General features: G+C 39.9%; 1 protein-coding gene across 1 annotated transcript in view; it reads left to right on the top strand.

Annotated features, from left to right (window-relative positions):
- Positions 1–2,501: 2,501 nt before the first annotated feature.
- The window catches only part of SLC38A11 (solute carrier family 38 member 11), a 57,193-nt gene continuing 40,297 nt past the window's right edge, over positions 2,502–19,397 (top strand). The window contains exons 1-7 of the mRNA XM_038584690.1: positions 2,502–2,653; positions 4,030–4,147; positions 6,698–6,772; positions 12,417–12,474; positions 12,672–12,766; positions 13,687–13,752; positions 18,427–18,533. Coding sequence (XP_038440618.1) covers positions 2,615–2,653; positions 4,030–4,147; positions 6,698–6,772; positions 12,417–12,474; positions 12,672–12,766; positions 13,687–13,752; positions 18,427–18,533 — 558 coding nt within the window. The 5' untranslated portion in view covers positions 2,502–2,614. The remainder of the gene's footprint in view (positions 2,654–4,029; positions 4,148–6,697; positions 6,773–12,416; positions 12,475–12,671; positions 12,767–13,686; positions 13,753–18,426; positions 18,534–19,397) is intronic.

The following is a 19,397-nucleotide window of genomic DNA, read 5'->3' as shown; positions in this document are numbered from 1 at the left end:
ACTCCAACATCATGTCAAATAGAAGTCATGATACGGGTATTTTTGTTTCATTTCTTAATTATTTGAAAATGCTTCCAAAATTTCCGTATTAGTGAAAAAAAATAATTTATCAGTTTAAGGAATTTTCTTCTATTTCTAATTTACAAAGAGTCTTTTTCAATTGTGAATTCAACATTATCAAACTTTTTTCTGTATCTACTAAAATAATTACATGTTTTTTTTCCTATAATCTGTTAGTGTGGGAAATTACATTTATCAATGTTTTTAGTTAAGTCACCCTTTCATACTTGGAATATACTCAATTATGTCATGATATTGTTAATTTTCCACACACCATTGGCATCAATTTGCTAATATTTTGGAATATTTGAATCTATATTTTTTAGTAAAATAATGCTAGAATTTTCTTTCTCCTAATGTTTTTGTATTAGAATTTTAAGTATTAGAATTTTGAATATATCAAAAATATAAATTTTATGTAATAGAAAATGCCACAGTTTTAAAAGAAAGCTGAGAAAATATGTGCAAAATATATAGTTGACATAAGTTGCCACCCCAAATATATAAGTAACTCTCACACATTGATAAGAAAAAAAACTAACAACCAAAATCAAAAGGGCAAGAGATATAAAACGAAACTCACAAAGGAGACAACCTAAATTTTAATTACATTTATCAAATATTATAAAGAGACTCTCAACCACAATATAAATTGGGACAATACAGATTTATAAAATTATTATATGCCATTTAAAAACCCATCAGGGGGCAGCCCGGGTGGCCCAGCGGTTTAGCGCCGCCTTCAGCCCAGGGCCTGATCCTGGAGACTCGTGGGATCGAGTCCCACGTCGGGCTCCCTGCATGGAGCCTGCTTCTCCCTCTGCCTGTGTCTCTGCCTCTCTCCCTCTCTCTGTGCCTCTCTCTGTGTCTCTCATAATTAAATAAATAAAATCTTAAAAAAAAAAAAAACATCAGAACAACAAAACTTTAAAAACCAACAAAACCAAAGTTCTGGTGCTGTAGACAATACAGAAAAACAGAAATTCCATCTCTGCTGGTGGAGGTATAATTGGTACCACCAATTTGTAGAGCAATTTGGGAATATCTTGTGAAGTTGAAATATGTGTGACTTATTTCCTAACAATTCTACTACTAGAGAACCTGTCATTTAATATGCTCCAGGAGGGTGTAAAATAGAATGTTCATAACCTTCTCTCAGTAGGAGGATGGCTAACTGAACTGTGAGAGATAAAATGAATAAACTATACCTGCCTATATCTGTACATCTTGAAAATTGCATATTGGGTAAAAAAATACTAATGCTAGTGTACATGTAAATAACATGTACAATATGGGAACATCTTTCGTAAATCTTGAAAACATACGAATCAATCCTATATGTTATTTATAGCTACAAAAGAGTGAGTTAAAATATAAAGTATGGATGGAAAAGATACACACCAACTTCATGAATTAGAGGACTTCAGGGACGAAAAGAAAAGAATGGGGATGGACAAACGGGTTTCTATTGCAATATTAAATGCTTATTTTTGCAGTAGAAGAAAATGTGACAAAATGTTAACATTCGTTGGGGCATCGGGGTTGCTCAGTGGGTTTAGCCTCAGACTCTTGATTTCGGATCAGGTCTTGATCTCCAGGTCTGGGATCCATCCCTGCAAAGGGCTCCCAGCGCAGGTGGCAGTCTGCTGGACATTCTCTCCCTCTCACTCCCCCCCTGCTCGGTCTGTCTCTCTCTCAAATAAAGAAATAAATATATATTTTTTAAAAATGTTAACATTTGTGGGGCTGGATCCAGGATCCTGGGTTCAAGCCTGGCCTTGGGCCCCCTGCTCAGCAGGGGGTCCACTTCTCCCTCTCCCTCTCTCTCTCTCTCTCTCTCTGTCTGAAATAAACAAGATTTCTTTTAAATGTTAACATTTGCTATTTGATATAGAGCTTATTTTATAATTCCCTAGTTTTTTTTTTCATGCTTTTAAAACATGTCTCATAATTTAAAATAAAAGAATTTCTTTAGTAAAGAAATGACAAGTGGGGTATTATATTACCCCCGTTACTGTCCTTGACACCTTGCTCTGCGTATTGTCCTTGTGACTGAATATTCCCTGAGCCAGTCTCTCATCTGTAATAACGGAAGGGTGCAGGGGTGACCCTGGGGGATGCCCCGTCGGATGCTCTAAGCGCCTCCCCCTCTCCAGCCCCTTGCACCAGCTTCTCAGACTCACTGCTCCAATTCGTCGCGCGTCCATCTTCTTTGCCTCCTTTCCTGCAAAGTCATCAGGGAACATTTAACCAAAGCACGCTCAGGAGTCGACTTTGCTAAGACCCTGGAAAAGTTTTGGGTTTGCTTGGTTGTCTCGCGTTTAAATTCAAAGCCTGACGCAGACGGTGTGCACGGGGAGAGGAGGGGGCGGGGGACGGATGCCGCGGGTTCCCGCCCCCCCCCCCCCCCCCCTCGGGCCGCACACGCGGTACCTCCAAGGCGGTCGCGGACCCGAGGGCAGACCCAGGAAGGCGGCCCGGGCCGCGGGCTCCAGCCGGTGCAGCGGGCTCCCGGGGCGCCCGAACCTTCCAGGCCGAGGACTCGGCTGCAGCCATGGGCTACCAGGCGCAGGGGCCCGACGTGCCTCGGCAGGTAACGCTCCGGAGCCGGCCCGCGTCGCCTTCCCGCAGCCGCCCGGGGACCCCGCCTTCCCCTCGGTGCGGCGGAGCACCCCGAAAGGGCTCCCGGGGAAAGGGTTTGCCTCCCTGCGACGTTTTTTTTGATTGCCGGACGCTTTCCAGGGTGACCCCAATCGCGCCCGACCAATGCAGGCTCCACGGGGGCCCCCTGTGCCCCAGGCTGCCTAGAGAACCCCCTGTGCCCCAGGCTCCCCGGAGGACCCCCTGTGCCCCAGGCTCCCCAGCGGACCCCCTGTGCCCCAGGCTCCCCGGAGGACCCCCTGTGCCCCAGGCTCCCCGGAGGACCCCCTGTGCCCCAGGCTCCCTAGAGGACCCCCTGTGCCCCAGGCTCCCCAGCGGACCCCCTGTGCCCCAGGCTCCCCGGAGGACCCCCTGTGCCCCAGGCTCCCCGGAGGACCCCCTGTGCCCCAGGCTCCCCGGAGGACCCCCTGAGCCCCAGGCTCCCCGGAGGACCCCCTGTGCCCCAGGCTCCCCGGAGGACCCCCTGTGCCCCAGGCTCCCCGGAGGACCCCCTGTGCCCCAGGCTCCCCGGAGGACCCCCTGTGCCCCAGGCTCCCTAGAGGACCCCCTGTGCCCCAGGCTCCCCAGCGGACCCCCTGTGCCCCAGGCTCCCCGGAGGACCCCCTGTGCCCCAGGCTCCCCGGAGGACCCCCTGTGCCCCAGGCTCCCCGGAGGACCCCCTGTGCCCCAGGCTCCCTAGAGGACCCCCTGTGCCCCAGGCTCCCCAGCGGACCCCCTGTGCCCCAGGCTCCCCGGAGGACCCCCTGTGCCCCAGGCTCCCCGGAGGACCCCCTGTGCCCCAGGCTCCCCGGAGGACCCCCTGAGCCCCAGGCTCCCCGGAGGACCCCCTGAGCCCCAGGCTCCCCGGAGGACCCCCTGTGCCCCAGGCTCCCCGGAGGACCCCCTGTGCCCCAGGCTCCCCGGAGGACCCCCTGTGCCCCAGGCTCCCCGGAGGACCCCCTGAGCCCCAGGCTCCCCGGAGGACCCCCTGTGCCCCAGGCTCCCCGGAGGACCCCCTGTGCCCCAGGCTCCCCGGAGGACCCCCTGTGCCCCAGGCTCCCCAGCGGACCCCGGACTCGCGATCCCCGCCACGGGCCTGGTTCGGGCCCCGCCGAGGCTGGGACACCCTCCTGCATGGGGTGCGGCGCCCGCTGAATCAGCTCTGCTGCTCCCTTCCGAGCCATTATTTCCCTGTCGCCCTCGACATCGCCGATGATTACTGCTAACGTCCAGGGAGTGTCCTCCATTGCAGATTTGTCTGACACTTTTCTGATTTTTTTGACCATTTAATTGAGTATATGTAATTGCCATTTTATATGTTAAAACCAGAGCCACCTAGATGACAGAGAAGCTCTCATTTCTGAACATGAGCACAAAGGGAAAACTTGTCGTCAGTGCACGGCTGTTTTTAATGTTGTCAACTCGATTATAGGATCTGGTATGATAGGTAAGTGTTGTTTTGTTTTAGTTTTAAGTGAAAAGATGAAATTTAAGACTTACCATGTTGCTACTAGTCACTGATTATTTTTAAGTAAAAAATCTTAAATAATAAAATTGATGATTTTTTTCCTCATTAAACCTTTTTTTTTTCCCCCAATTGTAACAATGTGCATCACAACAGTGTCTTTCATGCGAAAGGTGGGGATGTGATTCATTCTTTTTCCTCATTTGAGAGCATCTTCCACATGTGGTAGGTTAAAGTGGAATTGCCTATGGGATATGCTGGATTTATTTTTATAGGCTAGGTGGTCAATTGATAATGCTACTAATGTACTTTTCCCTCTTGCTGAAGTGTCCACCATTACCTGAACCACCTTTCTATGACCTTTTAGAGTATAAATCTCCAGATATTTGGAAATATTGGAGGTACCTAAGTGTAATCTAAAAACATAACAATCTTGTGGAAAATTAAATCATACAGTATTTCCTTACCTATCTATAGTTTTAATTTTTAAGTACAAACTTACTCTGATATATTAATTTTAAGTGTCATTTAGTCAATAAGTAGATATTGGTGAAAAATGAAAAAATATAAATTTTTCTTAACAAAGGAGCCAAATAATCAGAATTGAAAGAAATGAGCAGCTCATATTTTCTCAATGTGAAGCAAGGGGAAAGTTCTGACAAAATTAAGTGTGTTGCATTATCATAATTAAGGCAATTATTTTTTCAGTGCTAATTATTCTTTTTTTTTTTTTTTTTTAGATTTTATTTATTTATTTGAGAGACAGCAGAAGCAGGGGGAGCTGCAGAGGAAGAGGGAGAAGCAGCTGCACAGGGAGCCTGATGCAGGGCTTGACACCAGCACCCTGGGATCATGACCTGAGCTGAAGCCAGACGTTTAAGTGACTGAACAACCCAGGCACCCCTAATTATTCTTTTTTTTTAAGATTTTATTTATTTATTCATGAGAGACACACAGAGAGAGGCAGAGACAGGCAGAGGGAGAAGCAGGCTCCATGCGGGAGCCCGATGTGGGACTCGATCCTGGGACCCCAGGATCACACCCTGGGCAGAAGTTGGCATTGAACCGCTGAGCCACCCAGGCTGCCCTAATTATTCTTTTTTTTTTTTGGAAAACATCCAATTTAAGAAAAAGAAAGGACAAAAACAACATCCTGCCCTATTCATTGAGAACACTACCTTTTCCTGTAAAGCTTTGACATTTTAGTTACAGTCGTCATTGATTATTTATTGGAATTGCATTACTTTTTTCACCTTTTGCAAGCTGATGTGTTTCCTGATGTTGTTTCCAAATAATAGGCAGTTCTCTTTAATGGCACATAAGATAGGGATCCCTGGGTGGCGCAGCGGTTTGGCGCCTGCCTTTGGCCCAGGGCGCGATCCTGGAGACCGGGGATCGAATCCCGTCGGGCTCCCGGTGCATGGAGCCTGCTTCTCCCTCTGCCTATGTTTCTGCGCCTCTCTCTCTCTCTGTGACTATCATAAATAAATAAAAGTTAAAAAAAAAAATGGCACATAAGATAGAAGTATGTGAGGCCAGGTAACCAAGTAGGGGCAAAGACTTGCTTGAATTTCTGCCCCCATGAACCAGGGAGGTGTGGGTGCTCTCCTTGGCAAAATTCCAGAGTTCATTCCCCATGTGAACACTTTAGGCTAATTCATGTCAGCAACATAAAAAGTACCTCTTAATTATGTTCAGCAGAGTTTTTAAGGGAAAAATTTCTAGAGAATAAAAATTCTGAATGGATATAGTTTAAATATGTTTTATCTTAAATGTTTTCTTGCCCATAATCTAAAATTGACCATTTCATAACAAAAACGTCTATATGCCCCTTCAGCTTTATAAAAAATACTTTTGGTGCGCCTACGTGGCTCAGTCGGTTAAGCATCTGCCTTCAGCTCAGGTCATGATCTCAGGGTCTTGGGATGGAGCCCCACATGGGGAATCCCTGCCTAGCTTCTCCCTCTCCCCCAACCCTCCCCTCTGCCCCTGAACTCACTCTCTCTCTCAAATTAATAAGTAAAATTTTAAAAAAGTAAATAATAAAAAATAATAAATGATACAAAATACTTTTTCCTTCTCATTTTTCTCTCCTAGTTACCTACTTTGATTCCAGAGTCAGTCCTTCTTCATATCCCATAACCCTTTTGTGCTCTTATTGCCCTCTTTGCTTTCCCAGCTAGCTTGTAATGAAAGCTCTGGGTCATTACTTTCTATATATTCAAGGTCATATTCCCCCCTCACCCTGAAGTGAACATTATTTGTGTGAACTGGCATCTGTTTTTCATTGTCGCTTTCTTATTCCTATTCCATCACCTCATAAACTTGCTCTCTTGATGTGTCCTTAGCTTGCATTTTATTCTAAAATAGTATTAAAATGCCAACATTTGAGTAGCCATGTGCACTGTTTACAACCATGTGCTATGAATATGTCAATTTACTTAGCCTGTTATATACAGGAATTGGGAGAAAGCCTCCATATTTCTATATGTTTTATTAATGTAATGGGTGGGGCATTTTATATTTTCCCAGGATTACCTTATTCAATGAAGCAAGCCGGCCTTCCTCTGGGAATATTGCTTTTATTTGGTGTTTCATATATTACAGGTAAAATACTATGTGATTGCGTTTTCCTGCAACTTTAGTGCAATGATGATTACACACACACACACACACACACACACACAAAATAACTGAATCTCCTCATTAGGAAGTGCATCAAATACTCCTAAAGAATTTAGACATTTATGTCTGAGATTTACTTTTCCTGCTAATGTTCTGAACAGATTAGAAAAGCCTAAATCCTTTTCATGTGCCTTTTACACCTTATGCAGAGTGGTAGGTGGGGGAGCCATCTTAAAGGCTGATGAGGGCTGAAAGACACTGCTTTGAAAATACAGACATCAGGCCTTCTTTCTCTATCACGTCTCTTCTGCTCCCCCCCTTGTCATGTAGTGTTCATTCACACTCACCTTTTGCCACTCCTCCATCTGAGTGCACGCTTTACAACCACTAATCACCTCCTCTTCCTGCGGGTCTCTTCCCTGGTGGGAAGTCACCCCACCACCTCACCTCATGACAATCACAGGGTCCTTCCTCTACCTTAGGATCGCCGTGAAAAAGGCAGTGATCACAAAGAGACAGCACCTGCAGTGGTAGTTTTTATGGTGACTACTATGTGTGATCACTTAGATGCCTTTTTGCCAGGGACTGCAAACACCTCAGCCTTGTTGTCAAACCATTGACCTGGCTCTCAATGGCGCCACCTTCCTGTAAGGTTATGATGTCCAGTCACCATTTCCCCACAGCCCTCAGCCAATGACTGACTGATAGAGAACGCCTGGGTGGCTTAGCAGTTGAGCCTCTGCCTTTGGCTCAGGGCGTGATCCTGGGGTCCTGGGATGGAGTCCCACATCGGACTCCCTGCATGGAGCCTGCTTCTCCTTCTGCCTGTGTCTCTGCCTCTTTCTCTGTATCTCATGAATAAATAAATAAATTCTTAAAAAAAAAGAAACACAAAAGCTGCGTGTCCCCGGCCCACACGTACACACCTTCCCCGCCACTCCCCTTCCCACCCCCCAGGAGAGGCCAGTGCGTGTTGCAGGTGCAGCAAGTCTCCACCTGAGGCCACCTCGGTGCTGAACTGTTTCCCCTGCCCTATCCCCATTCTCCCGAGAGCACTCCCTCAAGTCCCCTGACCCAGCTCTGATTCTGGAGACCCTGAGCTAGATGCTGTGGCCTCATAAAATCTCAGTTTTCCAAGACCAGCCTGTAACTGCCATTTGTTTCCCTCAGGCTGAGGAAGAGAGTAAAGCATGCTATAGATTCCAAAGTCAGAGCTGCAGAAGCACTGGATGGCCTTGCTCCCTTCTTTCCTCTTACGGACTATTCTCCCCAAACCTATGGGGCTTTGAGCTTCTGCAGCTCTTACTTTGTAGCTTAAGACCCATAACTTAGCTTAAGACTCATAACTTAGTAACGCGGGACCTGTAACACTGTGCTTATTCAGGGTTGTTGGTGTTTAGAAATTGCACTCTATTCATGAGAACATTCATCACACTAAAAAAACCCATTCGAGGATTACCCTTGTCCTTTTTAATTTCCTGTTTCCTAGTCAGTCAGCACTGACTATAATTAATTTCCACCCAGGCATAATAACCATGACTTATTTAAGTACATTATAAACATTTATGTACACTGTAAGCCAGTAGATAGAAGAAAATTTAAAAATATGTATCACCAAAGAATTAAATACTCCAGGTGAATTAACAGTTTACTAAAGCCAAGTCACATTATACAGAGGTAAATATGAAATAATATGAATAGCTTTCTCAACTAATATTATGCATAAACTTATGCAATGACAGTGAGAAGCCTTTTGCAAAGTCGTATTTTGCTAATTTATTAATCGGCAGAAATTAGTTACTCTTGTTAGTTCAGTTGCATGATCAAAATTTTAAGCAACTTTGATGAATAAAGGATGACCACACAGAAGCAAAAAAATTTATAGACTATGATTCATCTTATTTCTTAATTAGGCTTTAAAGAGGAAAATCTGCAATTAGGGTATAGTATTGAATTTTTCTTTAAATGACACTGCAATTACACAGTGGTTTTTCTCTGTGATTGTTCTTTTGTCTTTTTAAGGCCTCTAATGAGATATGTCCAGCTCAGCAGTAGTTTTTCTAAGTTCAGTTTTCATGGTTTTGACATGTTGGAGAATAAGAACAAATTATTATTTTTTTTAGAACAAATTATTGACAACAAGTGTCTTCTCTTAATTTGCTTTAAGATATTTGTTGATTAGAGTATAATAATTTGTATTGTTCAAACACATATACTGATTTAAAAGAAAATTTTTATGTTGAATGACATGGACTCATTCATGGATTTATCTAAAATTTGCATGCCATATATTTAAAGTGAACAAATAGGACGCCTGGGTGGTTTAGCGGTTGAGCGTCTGCCTTCAGCTCAGGACGTGATCCTGGAGTCCTGGGATCGAGTCCTGTCGGGCTCCTGCAGGGGACCTGCTTCTCCCTCTGCCTGTGTCTCTGCCTCTCTCTCTCTTTCTCTGTGTCTCTCATGAATAAATAAATAAAATCTTAAAAAAAAATAAAGTGGACAAAATGTTATAGTGATTGATACTTCAGATTCCTTTTTTTAAATAAAGATTTTATTTATTTATTCATGACAGACACAGAGAGAGGCAGAGGGAGAAGCAGGCTCCATGTAGGGAGCCCGATGTGGGACTCAATCCTGGGTCTCCAGGATCACACCCTGGGCTGAAGGCGGTGCTAAACTGCTGAGCCACTAGGGCCGCCCTGATAGTTCAGATACCTAAAGCTCTTAAGATATATATTTATAGCTTGTACTTTATAAGTAGAAAAACACATTTATTATAGATTAAATTATATATATATATATTCTTAATAAACTGTTAACTTTAAGCAATGGATTTTGAACTTTTATAAAAGTCAGCATTCTCATCCCAAGCATATAGTTCTTCATCAAAACTTCACAACATCTATGAAACTGATCACCTACTCTCTGTGACTGAGGTCCTCATTCATCTTCCTTGGTCAATAAGTTGCTGTTGAGTTTTCCTGCCTTTAGCATCTGTCCATTTCCTGATGAGTCTTCCATATTGCTGAAGAACTACCTTCATAAAACCTCAGTTTGGGGGACACCTGGGTGGCTCAGTGATTGAGCATCTGCCTTCAACATGATCCTGGAGTCCCAGGATCAAGTCCCACATCAGGTTCCCCACAGGGAGCCTGCTTCTCCCTCTGCCTGTGTCTCTGCCTCTTTCTCTCTATCTTTAAAAACAAAACAAAACCTCATTTTGGTCTCTCTCAGGTTTCCAATCAAGGCATTCTAAGACTGTATAATGACAATAGAAAAAAAAATTATTGCATTCCAATTCCTTCATAGCTCAGCCACAGTGTGAAGTTTTAGTTTTATCTCCAACTAATCTAGCCTCTTTATCACATTGTCACCAACATTACTATGTGTTGAAGATATCTTTTAGCCTTCTGGACTATTCCATGCCCAGTAGAATGTGCTTCATGCTGCCTTCCCTTGGGTAGTCTCCCTACTTGACATTCCTTTTCTTCTCTACCTGGTGAAATCCTATGTCCAAGGCCTACCTAACTCCTCTGTGAAGCTCGTCGTGGTTTTAAAAAAGGCAATATAATTAATTGCCATGTTCTTTGTGCTTGCAAAGTATTTTAAAAATATACTTACTAGGCCATTTATCATGTTAAATTTTAATCAGATATGTAGACGTCTAGCAATCCTGCTATATTGATTCATTCAACAAATATTTAGTGACACTGCTGTCATTATATGAATGAAGAACATTATTCCTGCCTGTATGAAGCTCACAATGTAGTGTCAGGCAGACAAAAACAAAATTATAATACTTTATGGAAAATACCATAATAAAAATATGTGCAAGATGAGAGGGATATTGGCATTTAACCTAGTTTCAAAAGAGAAGGCATATTTTGGGGTTAAGAGACACCTCCACTGACAGTTTATGAGTGAGCAAAGAAAATGGAAGGGTACTCTAAGCAGATGGAAATGTGGAGATGCAAAAGAGAATTGTGTGAGTGATTCCATCTGCTAAAGCATAGGGTTGATGTTTCTAAGTGGAAAGAGAGGAAGTCAGAGGTTTACAGAGGCATTTATGAAGGCTCCCACGTAATGATAATCATTACCACTTCCTGAGGACTGGTTTGGTGCTGAGCATGATGCAACCACTGCACTTAATCCTTCCAACTCCATGAAGTAGGTATTCATGTTCTAATTTTATGGAGAAGGAAATTGAGACTTTAACAGGTTAAACCATTGGCTAATGTCAACGGTTACTGGCAACAGAGTTGAAAGTTAAGTACATGGATTTTGGAGCCAGACAACCAGGATCTGAGTCCCAACTCTTCCCTTCTAGCTCTGTTAAGTTCAGCTATTTGTTTAACCTTCTGTGACTCACTTTCTCATCTATTAAAGGGAGACTTGAGGTAATAATTTCACTTAGACTTGTTGCGAAGCTTAAACAAGTTAAAACCCTAAAATAAAGTAGATTAGAGATTAGAAATGAGGGGATACCAATGAATAATTTATAATGCAATAGTTAATAGATTTGGTGACTGAAAGAATGTAGCAGGTGATGGATAATGAGAAATCTAGGGTGATGCTCAAATTTCTGTTGGTACTACTCGCAGTTTGGAAAAATATAGTTGGAGAACCAGGTTCCTGAATTTACATATTTATGTAAATTAGAATTTGGACATTTAAAATGAAGATGTCTATGTGATCTCCAAGATAAAATGTTTGTGAGATTAAGATTTAGGAGGTATCAATTGGATTTATCAACTTGGAGCTCATTGGTGAATTTGTTCAAAGAAGATTCAGTGATGTGGGAGGAATCAAGGTGGAAAGCATAATGCAATGATTTCTGTTTTCTTCTTTGTATTTGAATGCATCTCCAAATTATTTAAAGGAGTAAAAAATCAACTGTGGTGGAAGCATGAGCGAGAGAAGAGAAAAAATAAGAATCACTCTCTGTGCATAGCTGTGTACCCAGTACAACTTCAGTGTCATTCATTAAGTGCTCAAAAAACATTGAGTTAAGTGAAAAAAAAAGGGAGAGATTAACTTTTAATTATATAATTTATGTATATTTGTGTCTTCAATTCCAACTGTAAAATTAGAGCTTGAGTCTTTAAAATGTAAGTTAAAAAAATTCTTGGAGTTGTCTCTTAACCATAATACAAAGTTACTAGTTCTACTTTGTTATAAAACAAATGATCTGATTCTCCTCAATGTACTTTTTTCTGATTGCTTCATCATTTTTCATTCTTGGTTTTCACACATTGAATGTCTATGAAATATTTGATTACCTACATTCTGCTGCTTGGACAGCTGAGCTGCATCCTGTTAATGGTCGTTACACTGGTTAGGTTAGGAAAGTAAAATGGGAAACTGATGCTTTGACTCTAGTCTGCGCACCCTCTTCAGTTCATTGCACAGATACATTAAGTGTATTTGCATCTGAATTGAAAAATATATAACTGGAAACAGTACTGTTTCATGAAAGGTAATGTTTTATGAAAAGAAAGTAAGCCTTGCCATGCCAATTTATTGTAGCATTAAACCCTTCAAAGTTTATTTTTCTTTAAATCAAAATACAAAAAAAAATTGTATTAAATGTAATCTGATGTTTGTTTAATCACTGTTTTTGCCACAGACTTTTCCCTTGTTTTATTGATAAAAGGAGGGGCCCTTTCTGGAACAGACACTTACCAGTCTTTTTTTTTTTTTTTTTTTTTAAATTTTTTTAATTTTATTTATTTATGATAGTCACATAGAGAGAGAGAGGCAGAGACATAGGCAGAGGGAGAAGCAGGCTCCATGCACCGGGAGCCCGACGTGGGACTCGATCCCGGGTCTCCAGGATCGCGCCCTGGGCCAAAGGCAGGCGCCAAACCGCTGCGCCACCCAGGGATCCCGACACTTACCAGTCTTTGGTCAATAAGACCTTCGGCTTTCCAGGATATCTCCTCCTCTCTGTTCTTCAGTTTTTGTACCCTTTTATAGGTAAGTTGAATGTGAAAATGAATAGCATGACTTTTATAAACACACAAATATTTCTGAAGAAGGTGGTTTAATAGATTAAAAGTGAATAAGTGAAATAATAGATTTCTTGTAAGGCTGAAATATATATATATTTTTAAATCTAAGGGTTTGTGGAAGCCATGTACAAGGCCAACATGCAATTTAAAAGCTATACCATAATGATGAACATGTCCCCTAGCACTTCTTAGGTAAATTGTTAACATTCACCAATGACCGAATTGACATCATTTTTAAAATCAGTAAGTAATACAGCAGCTGTTGTTCAAACCATTAGCTCCTTATGTCTCCATGGAAGGCTACGAATATATTTCCCCAAAATCTTACTTTTTCAAATGAGGGGATATTTGGGAGGCTTCACAATTTTCTCTTATTGTTTCTCACAATGAGCAATGCATGTATTCCTGAAAATATGTGGAAACTGAACTTTTGTAACAAAACAAATCACATTTTAAGTGACTAAGGAAACTCATTTAAAATTATTCTGGAAAGAATCAATTGTGAAGTGAAAATGTTTTTGTAATGGAAACTTATATTCTCATATATTTGCTGTCCAGTTATTTTTGAAATTTTACATATTTGTAATTACAATATATACTTGAAATAAGTAGGATTATGCCTACTATTTGGGAATAACTGACTACTTTCAAAACAGTTAATGGGTGTTAAAGAGGGCACTTGTGATGGGCACCAGATGTTGTATGTAAGTGATGAATCCCTAAATTCTACACCTGAAACTAATATTACACTGTATGTTGACTAACTAGAATTTAGATAAAAACTTGGAGAAGAAAAATAGTTATATCCCAAAAAATCAAAATGTTCAAGAGGAAACATGTGATGGCTCCTTGGTGACTGTATTGTTTTAATAATTACATTTTTAGCTATGATAAGTTATAACATAATAACTGGAGACACTTGGAGCAAAGTTTTCCAAAGAATCCCAGGAGGTGAGTCAATGTATTTATATATTATTCATAGTTAATGTAGTTCATAATAATTTACAAGCAAAATATTTGCAAGTGAAAGAGTTGGATGGCTTCAAATTTCTGGCAATAGCTGGATCCATTCTGCTTCTAAAGTATTATTCTACTTTTATAAATAGTGTATTTCATATTTAAATGTTTAAAGGATATCATTGCTATTCATAGACTACTTTGTATTCTAAATATCTTATGCTACATATCACCAACTCCATGTGGTAACATTTTTCATGTGCTTTTTACTATGCCATTTCTTAAATAAGCAAGCTGACTTTTTTCTCTATTATTTGGGTTAAGGTATAATTTAATATATAAAATTAGCTCTTTTTAATGTATGGTCCTGTAATGTATAGTCTGACAGATGCATATAGTCATATATCCACAACCACAATCAAAATACAGAACAAGTCCATCACCCACCCTCCCAAATTTTCCTTATTTCCCTATATAGTCAATCCCTTCCTAATCTCCAGCTTCTGGCAACCACTGATCTGATTCTTCTCTCTAGTTTTGCTTTTCCCAGAATGCCAAATAAATGGCATCATATAGCATGTAGCCTTTCAAGTCTGGCATCCTTCATTTAGAATAGTGCATTTGAGATCCATCCAACTTTTGGGGTGTATCAGTAGTTTGCTCTTTTTTTTTTTAATTGCTGAGGAGTATTCCATCATATGAATGTGCAACAGTTTATCTGTCACCCAGTGGAAGGACATTTGGGTTGTTAGGTTTGGCATGATTATGAAAAACCTTTACGAACATTGCAAGCCGACCTTTTCAACATGTGCCACCACACCACTTCCGTTCACCCTTTCACCATATCATGGTGATTTGAATAATTTAGAGATCATGAGTCTTTTTGTTCTGAAGAGCTTCTCACCCAAGCCACACAATCCTCATCTCATAGTTAACTGCCCTATAGTTGTTATCAGTGTTGAAAGTGATACAAAAACACCTTTCTTCTTAGTCCCTGAATCACTCCTTCTAGAGACACACAAACCAAAATAAAACAAAACCTAAAACTAGAAATTGCACCTATTCTTTCACAGAGTTTAGTGGGAATGAAAATCAGGAGACTTGACCATCAAATCACAGACCCATGCTTGCTTGCTGTGTGACCTTGACAAGGTTAATGCCCTCTCTGAGTTTTAGTTTCTTCATCTCTAAATTAGGAAGTAGAGTTTCACCTGCTTCATAGAATTACTGTGTGAAACGACAGAGGTAATACAGACAGTGATTAGCATGTAATAGGCTTGCCTGACACTGTTAGCTCTTAGCAGCTTCTGTTCTAGCCCCCAACTACAAATCATGTTTTCATAAACGGAGATCACATGAGTGGATAGAATGCTAAGGAAAAATGGAAAGAATTTAACACCATATATAAAATATTGACCTAATTATGTAAAATTTCTATTTTCATAAACAACTAAGGGAAAAAAACAAGAAAAAATATATTGACATGTTAACTGTGATTATCTTTTAATTGCAGGATTCATGAGATTTTTTTTTGTTTCCTTTTTTGTTTCAGTTTTTCAAAGTAGCATCTATTTAGAAAAATCTTATCACTTTTTTAAAAATTTCTTTTTATTGGAGTTCAATTTGCCAACATATAGCATAACACCCAGCGCTCATCCCATCAAGTGCCCCCCTCAGTGCCCGTCACCCAGTCATCCCAACCCCCTACCCACTTTATTTTCACTTAAAATGCTTATTCAGGTATATTTTTGTTAGAAGATCAGCATAAATAATATATCTCATCATCAGATCCTTATTTTAAAATGTCCTTTATGGTAATAGAGATCCTTTGTTACTAGGCTCCTCTCTGCTATTCATAGCATTCTATTTCAGTGTTTTTCTAGGACTTAGAATTTTCCCAGTGAAGGAAATCTATATTTTATTTTTTTTAATTTATTTTTTATTGGTGTTCAATTTACCAACATACAGAATAACCCCCAGTGCCCGTCACCCATTCACTCCCACCCCCCGCCCTCCTCCCCTTCTACCACCCCTAGTTCATTTCTCAGAGTTAGCAGTCTTTACGTTCTGTCTCCCTTTCTGATATTTCCCACACATTTCTTCTCCCTTCCCTTATATTCCCTTTCACTATTATTTATATTCCCCAAATGAATGAGAACATATAATGTTTGTCCTTCTCCGATTGACTGACTTCGCTCAGCATAATACCCTCCAGTTCCATCCACGTTGAAGCAAATGGTGGGTATTTGTCATTTCTAATGGCTGAGGAATATTCCATTGTATACATAAACCACATCTTCTTTATCCATTCATCTTTCGATGGACACCGAGGCTCCTTCCACAGCTTGGCTATTGTGGCCATTGCTGCTATAAACATCGGGGTGCAGGTGTCCCTGCGTTTCATTGCATCTGTATCTTTGGGGTAAATCCCCAACAGTGCAATTGCTGGGTCATAGGGCAGGTCTATTTTTAACTCTTTGAGGAACCTCCACAGTTTTCCAGAGTGGCTGCACCAGTTCACATTCCCACCAACAGTGTAAGAGGGTTCCCTTTTCTCTGCATCCCCTCCAACATTTGTGGTTTCCTGCCTTGTTAATTTTCCCCATTCTCACTGGTGTGAGGTGGTATCTCATTGTGGTTTTGATTTGTATTTCCTTGATGGCAAGTGATGCGGAGCATTTTCTCATGTGCTTGTTGGCCATGTCTATGTCTTCTTCTGTGAGATTTCTGTTCATGTCTTTTGCCCATTTCATGATTGGATTCTTTGTCTCTTTGGTGTTGATTTTAAGAAGTTCTTTATAGATCTTTGAAACTAGCCCTTTATCTGATACGTTATTTGCAAATATCTTCTCCCATTCTGTAGGTTGTCTTTTAGTTTTGTTGACTGTATCCTTTGCTGTGCAAAAGCTTCTTATCTTGATGAAGTCCCAATAGTTCATTTTTGCTTTTGTTTCTTTTGCCTTCATGGATGTATCTTGCAAGAAGTTACTGTGGCCGAGTTCAAAAAGGGTGTTGCCTGTGTTCTCCTCTAGGATTTTGATGGAATCTTGTCTCACATTTAGATCTATATTTTCTACCAAACATATTGGCAAAGCAAATTATTTGAAAGGGTAAACAGAAACACATATACAAACGATTTAATTCAAAAAATAATAATAATTTAATTCAAATTATGCTCACCAGAAATATACAAATAGTTGAGTTCAAGGTTTCTAGAACTTGAACTTCCTGTTTCAGTGTGGGTTTGTTTTTTTTTTCTTTTAGATTTTATTTACTTATTCATGAAAGACACAGAGAGAGAAAGAGAGAGAGAGGCAGAGACACAGGCAGAGAGAAAAGCAGGCTCCATGCCGGGAGCCTGATGTGGGACTCGATCCTGGGACTCCAGGATCACACTCTGGGCCAAAGGCAGGCGCTAAACCACTGAGCCACCCAGGGATCCCATTTTTTAGTGTTTTGATTCACAACTTTATGACGATTGTTTAGTTATATATGAGTTAAGCAAATATTCATGCTTATTTTATTACAGTGTGTATGACATTTATACCACTTTGAAATTGCATCTGGGAACTTTCCTATAAGTTAGTTTATTAGCCATATGGGAAAATTAATCTCGTTTACTTTTTCCCCATAATATTTTTTTTCTTTCTTTATTTTTCTTTCTTTCTTTTTTTCTTTTTTTGTAACCACACTCACACATTTATTCTACAAACTTTAGACTTTGCAGAAATTAATGAACAAAGACTTGGTACCACTGGGGACATTTCAGAAACATAATGATATGATCTCTGAAGGAACTCAATATGCGTTAAAAAATTTAAGCACTGGTATCTTCCTTGGAATAGATACATAGCTCCCAAAGTTAATACTGTGATTAGCACAGCCTTAAAAATATATAAATCCTTGTAAGTATGTTTTATTTTATGTTTACAACTTTTACTTGTATTTGATGATAGGCACACATGCACATACACTACCCTCCCCCACAACACACACACAATTATTTTATCAAGTCATTGGGATAGCCAAGAGTCTGCAGTGTATACTGGTTTCAGCAGAGCTTCTGGATAACTTCCCTATTTACCTCTGTCTTCTTTTTTTCAGGGAAACCACTTCTTTCTCAACAAAAGTATAGAAATAGAATATTTTTATCTAAAGCTTGATTTTTGAAATTTCAAGCTCCACTTTCAAGTCTCTCTAGGACACAAAAGTTAAAAAAAAAAAAAAGAAAAGAAGCCTCAGAACATGCCTCCTCCTCATGTAGCTTACTTCCTATAGAAGGGATTTGCCATTAGAGAGTTTTAGACAAAGAGCAACATCATGTTTTTAGCTTTTGGGAAGGATCTCTGTACCTTCTAGGTTAAAAGTATACTCTAAGGAGACAAAGAAGGGTAGAAGCAGGTAAACTGATTAGAAGGATATTAAAATTATTTGAAAGATAAGATTATTTGAACTATAGGTTCATCCTTAAGTTATTTTGTATTTACATTTTTGTGAATCATTTCTATTTTTACGTGGTTTTATGAGATTTATTTACTCAAAATCTTTGTCATTTAGATAATATTGAAAGTTATTTAAGTCATTTTTGCACTTAACTATTTGGCTATTTGTATCACTGGTGTGTTAACTCACACCTCTAAAGATTTTATAATATTTATTGTGTTTTAGTTGACCCTGAAAACTTGTTTATTGGTCGCCACTTCATTATTGTGCTTTCTACCGCTGCCTTTACGCTGCCTTTGTCCTTGTATCGAGATATAGCGAAGCTTGGAAAGGTAACTTACATTTTTAAAAAGGCTCAGAAATGCACTTTGTTACCTGCACTAATTTTGTCAAACTACTATCTATGTGGCCAAGTTCTTAATTATAGTATTTATCTTAGATTCTTTCTTACCTTTCTTTCTAAGGTACATAATCTGATGTCAGGCACCATACTTTCAATTTAGAAAATAAAAAGAACTATACTTATACCAAGTCTAATTTACTGAAGAAAATGTTCTATCTTTTTTTATGGATAGTAGTTTAAACAATTTAATGTTAGACTAAGTTTAAGAAGTAAGGATGAATCACTACACTGGCTCAAAATTTTTTTGTAAACTACAGTGTTTCATCCAGTGAATTTAAATGTCGATATGTCAGTGATCAATTCATGAGAATTTGGCCAGTGTACATGATTCTTACTGCTAAAGAGAAATGATGCATTTCTAATGAAACCAACCAAATAATTATTTGATTCACCATTTAGGCTCATCTGCATAGATTAGCCTTTATCAACCATATTTTTATTTCCTTACTCTCAAGGAGTGTTTGTATTTTATGCAAAATATTATTGGTATTATATTTACATTATGCCAAGCATTCTGATGAAAAGCTTTTTTAAAAGAGTTAGTGATATATTTTTATGTTCTAATTTGAAAGTCTAAAAGTTGAGTGAATTTTACTTTTCACTGTGATATTTTCTGTGTATCCACAGTTATGGGTCCTTCCTTAAGGATCTTATTATGGATCCTGTTACCCACGTCCTTCCAGGTCAGCCAGAGTGGAGATACTCCAAAGTTTCTGACCACTCTACCTTTGTTCTCTAATAAAACAAGAGTCTATCAAAAGCAACTTTTTTGTGAATTATCTGAAATAACTCA

Source organism: Canis lupus, chromosome 36, assembly GCF_011100685.1.
Source record: "Canis lupus familiaris isolate Mischka breed German Shepherd chromosome 36, alternate assembly UU_Cfam_GSD_1.0, whole genome shotgun sequence".
NCBI lineage: Eukaryota > Metazoa > Chordata > Mammalia > Carnivora > Canidae > Canis > Canis lupus.
The sequence above is the reverse complement of the archived record's forward strand: the minus strand, read 5'-3'. Positions and strand labels throughout refer to the sequence as shown.